The 9068-nt window shown below is 36.5% G+C and overlaps 2 protein-coding genes across 2 annotated transcripts; one reads left to right on the plus strand and one right to left on the minus strand.

The window, feature by feature from the left end:
• Positions 1-301: 301 nt before the first annotated feature.
• On the plus strand, positions 302-2996 carry LOC118042400 (G-type lectin S-receptor-like serine/threonine-protein kinase SD1-1). Its single transcript, XM_035050047.2, has 7 exons — positions 302-669; positions 769-897; positions 1314-1474; positions 1573-1783; positions 1921-2158; positions 2239-2389; positions 2466-2996. Exons 1-7 carry the CDS (start codon positions 489-491, stop codon positions 2769-2771), a joined length of 1377 nt encoding a protein of 458 aa, XP_034905938.1. The 5' UTR covers positions 302-488; the 3' UTR covers positions 2772-2996.
• Positions 2997-4515: 1519 nt separating this feature from the next.
• Positions 4516-8387, minus strand: LOC118042397 (G-type lectin S-receptor-like serine/threonine-protein kinase At4g27290). The gene is made up of 7 exons (XM_035050044.2): positions 6806-8387; positions 6551-6667; positions 6096-6247; positions 5806-6016; positions 5448-5685; positions 4968-5118; positions 4516-4891 (listed from the first exon to the last, which is right to left on the minus strand). The coding sequence occupies exons 1-7, from the start codon at positions 8088-8090 to the stop codon at positions 4583-4585; spliced, it is 2463 nt and encodes an 820-aa protein (XP_034905935.1). The 5' UTR covers positions 8091-8387; the 3' UTR covers positions 4516-4582.
• Positions 8388-9068: the final 681 nt, after the last annotated feature.

Here is a 9068-nt window from a genome sequence, read left to right on the forward strand (position 1 = left end):
CATCCTTCCTTAGTCACAAATTGTAGGCACCAAACTTGTGCCAAACTTGTGCAACTTGCCTACCCCTTGTATTTGCATGGATGTTTGCCTATAAATAGGCAATGCATCCAAGCATTGTATACACACCATAAGAGAGAAACAAGAGAGGAAGAGGAGAGTGAAGAGGGAAAATAATCCCACAAATTTGTGAGGTATTTGTGAGAGAGTAAGTGAGGTGTTTTCTCCTAGTAATAGAGATATTCTTAGTTGTTCTCCTATTATTTGAGAGAGGTTGTAATTCCCACATTACTTAGTAAAATCCTTCTATACTTGCCCGTGGACGTAGCCTAATTGGGTGAACCACGTAAATTCTTGTGTCTCATTTCTCATTTTAGCCTTTTGTCTTGTCGGGTTTGCATGCCAGTATCTTAACACATAATGGTGACGGGTTCATCAAATTTGACGGGCTCAAATTGCCGGATGCTACACATTGTTGGGTCAACAAAACTATGAATCTCAAGGAATGCAGGGCTAAATGCTTACAAAACTGTTCTTGTACGGCGTATACAAATTTAGATATTAGAGGAGGGGGCAGTGGCTGTGCTATTTGGTTTGGTGATCTGATGGATATCAGACAGGTTTTGGCTGGAGGCCAAGAACTATATGTTCGGGTGCTCGCCTCAGAAATAGGTATGTGAGTTAATAAGCCACTGAAGTTAAATCATTTCCTTGACCACAGCTTCTTTAGCGGATTTCTAACCATATATTCTTCATTTAACATTATCAAAGCTGACCGTGAAGAGGATAAAGCTAAACCTAAGATGAAGATTGCAGTGATAACTACAGCTACCATTTTCGTGGTCTTGGGGATACTAGTGGCCAGCTATTGCCTCTGGAAAAGCAAGGCAAAGTGTGCAGGTAAGTTGCTTAGACACTTTCACTAAATTAATGATCATCTGGTGTGCTTTAAATTTCTATTAGGGTTTTCAATGAATGGAAACAATAAATAGTTTGAACAATTTATTTCTACATGGTGGACAAATTTTCGTGTATCCGGTGAAAGAAATTTGTTAAATGTTCCTCGATCAGTAGAATTTCAGCACCAAAAATAACATGTTAGCAGTGCCAGCTGCTGTATTTATTGCTATGAAAGGAGCCAATTTACCTGAATCAGTACATCAGCTGGACTATCAACACTTTTTCTAGCTATAAGCATTCATGTTTGGCATCGCATTTCATTTTAGTATCAATTCACAGACGTCATCAGCTAAATAGGATTGATCTAATGTTCTGATCATTTTCAGCTCATCTAAAAGTTTATTTCCCTGTTCTAGATAGAATGCAAAACTACAGGAAAAATGATCATGAGATCGATGGTGGACAAAAGGAAGACTTGGAGTTACCACACTTTGAGTTCACAGCAGTAGCTAATGCCACCAACAACTTTTCAATCAACAATAAGTTGGGAGAAGGCGGATATGGACCTGTCTACCGGGTAAACATTATAAATCTTTAGCAAACTTACTACAAGAGAACCTAGGCATTTTGTTTCATGCAGAACAACACAATTATTTTATGACCTTTATCTTTTAGGGTATGCTAGAAGATGGACAAGAAATTGCAGTGAAGAGGCTGTCAAGGAGTTCTGGACAAGGATTAAATGAGTTCAAAAATGAAGTGATACTGATTAAAAAGCTTCAGCATAGAAATCTTGTGAAGCTTCTCGGTTGTTGCATTCAGAGAGAGGAGAAAATGCTGATTTATGAATACATGCCCAACAGAAGCCTGGACTCCTTCATTTTCGGTGAGGACCCCTAGTAACCTAATAAACTTAGTGGCCTAAAAATGAAAAGAGGTGTTGTAGGTTTTTGTTGCTATCGAATTTGTTGTTTTGGTATTCAAATAGCAGTTTGGCCTGATATGGAAACATGACTTTGTTAGATCAGACAAAAGGTAAACTGCTAGACTGGTCCAGGCGTTTCAACATTATCTGTGGGACTGCGAGGGGGCTTCTCTATCTACACCAAGATTCCAGATGGAGAATCGTACATAGAGATCTCAAAGCAAGTAATGTCTTACTTGATAATGACATGAATCCAAAAATTTCTGATTTTGGTTTGGCTAGAATGTTTGTGGCTGGCCAAACTGAGGGCGAGACAAGCAAAGTGATCGGAACATAGTAAGACATCTGATCCATGAGCTAGATTTAACATTCATATACTAGCATTTATGTGCTCTTATTTTAATTGCTTTCTGCAGTGGTTACATGGCGCCGGAATATGCTACTGATGGTCTATTCTCAGTGAAATCTGATGTCTTTAGTTTTGGTATCTTACTGCTTGAGATAATAAGTGGAAAGAAAAGTAGAGGGTTTTACCATCCAGACGATAGTCAAAGCCTTATTGGACATGTAAGTATTGAGGGTTAAATTGCTTTGTTATATGTGATGAGTTAAAGAATGACAAAAGGTCCTTCGTATGTGTTAGGCATGGAGATTGTGGAACGAAGGCAAAACATTAGAGTTGATTGACTCACTGAGAGATGAGTCATACAACCCGTCAGAAGTGATGAGATGTATACACGTTAGCCTCCTCTGCGTGCAACAGCATCCAGATGACAGGCCATGCATGGCCTCCGTAGTATGGATGTTGGGAGGAGAGAGTGCACTGCCTAAGCCCAAAGAACCAGGTTTTCTTAATCACAGAAGTCCGCACGAAGCAGGTTTCACTTCGAGCAAGGTTGGATTATCTTCAACCAATGAGATTACTGCCTCACTCTTAGAGCCTCGGTAGCTAATTGCCGAATCAAATTTTCACCAATTTCATAAAGTGTAGAATGTTAAACTTATATGGCTTTATCTGGTTAGCTAGACTGGAATTATATTAAGGTCTTGTTGAAAACTTTGGAGCTGGATGATCAATTGTTCTTATTGTGTTTCTGAATTATGTTCAGAACAATTTGTAATCTCTCTAAAGGGATTGTTATTTTCCAATAAACTTCTGTTCTGTTTTTGTGTTTCCCTTAAGAAGGTCTACCCTGCGAAGTTCATATGTAAAAGCGTTACAGAAGACTATAGGCTCAGATATAATTGTCTTGGATTTGCTATGAATTCTGATATTAGGAAATGGAAAATTGATAGAGGTCAGAATCAGATTGATTTTCAAAGTTAACATTTCTGTCATTGAATTTAAGGTTATTCACTAGGAATAGCATTTGAAGGAATGCCAGTCAGGGTTTTAGCACATAAATATCTGTGAGGCCATAACATGGTATGAAGCAATGCTTAAAGCAAAGAAACAGAGACTATAATGAGATTAGTAGTTTTTAAAACAATTAATTGTTAATGAATTACCTATAACAACAGGCTCAATTCATAAAAGTGTAAGGAAAATAAATTAAAACCATAGTTTTAGGAAATAAATTGAATGAAAATTGCATTTGTTATCACAAAAAAATATCAGTGATGTAGCCGGGCAGGAAAAAAGTGAATGTTTTGAGCAGTCAAATAGAGATCTGCCACTGTTTGAGGGGATCTACACTAACAAATCATGCAGGTAAGATATATTTATGGACCAGTTTAAATTAAACCCAATAAAAAATCAAGTCATGATAAATCAATAATTATAACTTTTGATCTAATCATTAGTTAAGTTCAAATTTTTCAAGTGATTTTAAAAGCCTAGTTCTGCAGTGGTATAAACATTATTGTACTAGCCAGTTTTGTAATTTTTTCTTGATTTTTCTGGATTTTTTAAAGTTCTTTGTACTTCGAACAATTTGTAATCTTTCTAAAGGGATTGTTATTTTCCAATAAATTTCTGTTCTGTTTTTATGTTTCCCTTTAGAAGGTACTAGCCAGTCAGGGTCTTAGCACATAAATATCTGTGAGGCCATAACATGGTATGAAGCAATGCTTAAAGCAAAGAAACAGAGACTATAAAGAGATTTGTAGTTTTTAAAACAATTAATTGTTAATGAATTACCTATAACAACAGGCTCAATTCATAAAAGTATACGGAAAATAAATTAAAACCATAGTTTTAGGAAATAAATTAAATGAAAATTGCATTTGTTATCACAAAAAAATACAGCAAGGCCATAATCAAAATATCATAACCTGATGGCAGTTAAATTGTAGATTCCTTGATGCATGTTGTGCAACCTTGGAATAGTAAAATAGTACAATATTTAAGTATAGTTGGTACTTAAAGTGTGCATATATACTTGTTGAACCACATTGAGTTTGTAATCTCTCATTCCTTATCTTTTTATTTTAAGCCATTTAAATATATTATTAATTATTATATTATATGTACTTCATATATTTATTTGCATTATTTAACATAAATTAGTGAAACACCTAATCCACCCTTCCTTTAAGTATTATTATTTTCTTATAATTAGAAGAACAGTTTTTTGTCCCCTCATGCGCTCTCACTCGTTAAAAGGAAAAAAGGCAAAAGCAAATTGTATTAGGTAAAGTTTCTTAAAAAAAGAAAAGAAAAACTCAAAACGTGCATCTAATCCAAATTCGGGTTAAGGTAAAAGCAGAATGCATTCAAAACCAATCAACCTGAAAACTCAAAAACTTGTGCACAATCAACTACCGAGGATACAAGAGTGAGGCAGTAAATTCATTGTTCGAATATGATTCAATATTGCTTGATGAAGAAGATGGTCCGAACGGACCGCTACCCTTAAAAAAGCCTGGTTCCTTTGGCTGAGGCAGTGTATTCTCACCTCCTAGCATCCAAACCACAGTGGCCATGCTTGGCCTATCATCAGGATGCTGCTGCACACACAAGAGACTAATGTTTATGCATCTCATGATCACTTCTGATAAGTTGCATGACTCTCCTGGAAACGCCTCAATTAAGTCCAAAGGTTTTCCATCTTTCCACAATCTCCATGCCTAGAAATGAAAAGGAACTTTCCGTCATCCACCTGTTCAGCACACGCAAGTAAGAAATTGAAACCTTGACACTTACATGTCCAATTAGGCTTAGGCTATGGTCTGGATGATAAAATCCTCTACTCTTCTTTCCACTTATTATCTCAAGCATTAAGATTCCAAAGCTAAAAACATCAGACTTCACTGAGAAGAGCCCATCAGTAGCATATTCAGGAGCCATATAACCACTGCCGAATGTCATTTAAACACAAACACATAAATGTAAGTATACTAGCATTGCATCTGGCTCATAAACAGATTTCTTATGTTTGACTCTACAACCAACAAATTATGTGCATTGATAAGGGAATTTTTAGCATGTATATTTTCTGTTATTCATGCTTGATTTTTAAATATTTTGGATATGTTGCACAAGACAATTAGAATTTTGAATCTCTTTTTGAACTATTGACCTCGTGGGAAATTAATGTGTTGAACAGCAAACAAATTATGTGCTTTGTTAACAAAATATAAAATAAAAATAATAAAGTATGGCATGTAATTGGTAAGTGCTTACTAAGTCCCAACAACTCTGGTTGTGCTTCCTTCCGTCTGGTCTCCACCAAACATTCTGGCCAAACCAAAATCAGAGATTTTTGGGTTCATATCCTTATCAAGTAAAACGTTACTTGCTTTAAGATCCCTGTGTACAATCCTCAATCTGGAATCTTGATGAAGATACAGAAGTCCCCTAGCAATACCACATATAATGCTGAAACGCTTGGACCAGTCTAACAGTTTGCCTCTTGTTTGATCTGTCAAGTGTTTGTTAGTGCAACATGCCACTTAAACACTTAGAAACAAGGTTGATTGTATTAAAATCAAAGACGTACGTAACGATAGGACAACAAAGCTTGTCTGGTTTAGAAAAGTACCGAAAATGAAGGAATCGAGGCTTTTGTTGGGCATGTATTCGTAAACCAGAATTTTCTCTTCTCCTTGAATGCAACAGCCAAGAAGTTTTACAAGATTTCGGTGCTGAAGCTTTGTGATCAGTATAACTTCATTTTTGAACTCATTTATTCCTTGTCCAGAACTCCTTGATAGCGTTTTTGCTGCTATTTCTTGGCCATCTTCTAGAGTACCCTAGAAAATGGCATCCCAAAATACTTATCTCAATAAAACTGGGCACTAGAAGTTAATATAGTCATTTTGAGAAATTTACCTTGTACACAGGTCCAAAACCACCTTCTCCTATCTTGTTGTTGAATGAAAAGCCGTTGGTGGCATTGGCTATTGTAGTGAACTGGAATAGGGGTAGCTCCAAGTCTTCCTTTGGTCCACTATCTATCTGGTCATTTTCTTCTCTGTTGCCTCCTGTTTTCTCAGACAGTAGAAAATGGGAATCACGTACATGATAAACGAGGAGAAATGAATAATGAGCTCAGATTTTGATTGTTCAGATCAAAGATAGCAGTTGCGACAATGATTACAAAACTGAGGCTACTATCTAATCATGTAGTTATTTCAGTTGTTCTCATTGTAAATCCATTGAACCTTCTCGGCTTCTCTAAAGTCTAACCAACGATAAGCTCAAAGCCAGTTAAAAAGCTGTTCCTTTCTATTATACTCGCAAAAAACAAAATGCTCATTTACTGAAAGCAATCAAAGTAACTTTACCTATGAGTTTTGCCTTTCTTTTGAAGATGTAATAGGCGACCAAAAGAATCCCGCAGGCCACGAAAATAGATAGTGCACTTCCTACTGCCATCTTTATCTTAGATGGGGCTTTAGCCTCTACATGGTCGATAAGAAAGAGACAGAGAGAAAGAAATATAGTTACAATACAGCTAAGAAACCAGAGAAGCTGCAAAATGATGATTAAATATAATATAGATGCTCATGGATTAACTAAGACTAAGGATAAGCACTCACTTGATTCTGAAGCATTCATGCGAATGTATATTTCCTGCCCCGCAGCTGGAAACTGTTTAATATCTATCAGATCGCCAAACCAAATAGCACAGCCACTGCGTTCTTTAATATTTGTAGCTGTATATGCCATACATGAACAGTTTTGCAAACATTCTGACCTGCATTCCTTGAGATTCATAGTTTTGTTTACCCAAGAATTTGTAGCATCTGGCAATTTCAAACCAACATATTTAACGAATCCATCTCCCTTCTGGCAATCTAGTGGCTTATTTCGTACACACCCTTGAGTCCAGTCCATTGAATTCCAACTGTCAGGTGATTTAGGCGTGAATTTTTCTAAACATTCACAAACTGGCGACTGGCTAAAGATGCAATTTCCATAGGCACCACAAAGATTGTAAGTGTCACAGTAATCTCTCGGCACATTTGAATAGAGTACCCATGTCTGATTGATTTCATTCCAGGAGTATCGCTGCCGAAAATAGGTACTTTGGTTCATAACTATCCTCGTGATTAAAGATTTATTTTTGAGGTTGTATGTGTAATAAACCTCCTCTCCGTCGTCGACAAAATCAAAATATACAAGTGGATTAATCCTTAACGCCGCCTCACCACTGAACCCGATACCATTCCATGGCCCGCTTCTATAGTACTTCTTGGATCCCTTCCACATAAGTAACTCGGGATTACCCTGTAGTTGTGTTCCCCATGTAAAATCTCCAGAAGATGGATCATCAGGGCTCTTCCATGCTGATAGCCGCCGATCAAGTCCAATCCGTAAGTCCCATCCAAGCTTCATTCCTGGAAGCAATGTATCAGATGGATAATCAAAACTCTGCCACAAATAGCTTCCAGAATTGGCATCTTTCTCATCTCTTAGGACCAGATTCCCAGAATCCAGGAGTTCTCCCATTGCACTCTGCGCTGCTTTCTTTGAGTTTGATGACCAAACAACAGTACTATTGTTGTTGCTGACAAGTACAAAATTTCCTGTGTTGTCTAACATCAAGAAGCCAGAGGAATCATTGATTGGGTTGTTTCTGTTTGCAACCCAAACAACAGTTCTAACTGGGATGTTCTTGTACCATATTCCGACATAACGGTTCCTGGAACTTCCAGGACTGAAGAAACCAAGCTCAAAACTTCCATCTTTCGAAACTAAGGTTCTGGTCCCTCCATCACGAATAGATTGAGACAAAGTAAGTGTATTAGCTGTATTACAGAATCTAGAGAATAGCAGGAGTAGATTCGCAATAATAATTAGCATTGAAGAAAGAGTGTCCATTAGCAACTGGCCAGGAAAACTTTGAACTATTTTGCTTTCTGTAACAGATGGATTACAGGTACGTACGGTTTCCAATCTACAAGGGTCAAAGTAACATAGAAGTGGACATGTCGTATTTGTTTGCGCAAGAAATTGCTATGATCTTTCTTTCCTTTGTTTTCTCTTTTTGAAGATGAAAAAAAATATATGGAGGGAAATTTATGTGATCAAGAAAAGGAAACGGTTAGGATAGCAGGAATCAGAACATCAGATATACAATTAGTGGTTCAAAATATTAAACAAAATTTATAAACTCCATAAATATTTGGATGACGAGGAATCACGAGAAACTTAGACTATATTTGATTAGTGTATTAATAGTTATAAGGGATAGTTATAGAAAAGAGCGAACATGTTTGGTTGTAGGAATAAAAATAAATATATTTGTAAAACAGTTTTAAAATGAATTTATAATATTCTAAAACAAAAATCATAAAATAACACTTCCTCTTTATCTTAACTATTTTTATCAGTTTTTTTATTTTTTTAAAATAACCAAACACAATTATTGAAGTATGACAAGGCTACTAATCTGTCCTGTACGGAAGCATTAAGGCAAGAGTGGTGAAGAGACATCAACTTTGACGCATTCAAGGGAAATCAACAAGTCACTAGACTCACTACCCATGATTCCAACGCTCTATAAGCCATATGTTGATAATGAATAAATGCAGAGAGTCATACAAATCTTGATTTTATTGATTCAAGAACTGTAAGTGTATTAACAATTGGTATCAGAGCCGCATCATAGAAGACCTAAGTGTGAGTGTGAGTGTGTGTGTGAGGAACAAAAGAAAAATCCAACTTCTCTTCTTTCTCTAAGAGAAATAACATAACTATGGATAACAACAATAGCAGTTTCGTGCAGGCAGCCATTCCTAATTTTGATTGACATTATGATCATTGGGCGATGTTGATGGAGAACTTTCTCCGCTCCAA

This window comes from Populus alba, chromosome 1, assembly GCF_005239225.2.
Source record: "Populus alba chromosome 1, ASM523922v2, whole genome shotgun sequence".
Lineage (NCBI taxonomy): Eukaryota > Viridiplantae > Streptophyta > Magnoliopsida > Malpighiales > Salicaceae > Populus > Populus alba.

Bases quoted from the DNA above. Each gene is read 5' to 3' on its own strand.
- LOC118042400 (XM_035050047.2), top strand. From the start codon at position 489: ATGAATCTCAAGGAATGCAGGGCTAAATGCTTACAAAACTGTTCTTGT. The intron at 1,475-1,572 runs GTAAACATTATA...TTTATCTTTTAG, and splicing joins GATATGGACCTGTCTACCGG to GGTATGCTAGAAGATGGACA. The intron at 2,390-2,465 runs GTAAGTATTGAG...CGTATGTGTTAG, and splicing joins GTCAAAGCCTTATTGGACAT to GCATGGAGATTGTGGAACGA.
- LOC118042397 (XM_035050044.2), bottom strand. From the start codon at position 8,090: ATGGACACTCTTTCTTCAATGCTAATTATTATTGCGAATCTACTCCTG. The intron at 5,686-5,805 runs GTACTTTTCTAA...AACACTTGACAG, and splicing joins CCTCGATTCCTTCATTTTCG to ATCAAACAAGAGGCAAACTG. The intron at 4,892-4,967 runs GTAAGTGTCAAG...TTTCATTTCTAG, and splicing joins GCCTAAGCCTAATTGGACAT to GCATGGAGATTGTGGAAAGA.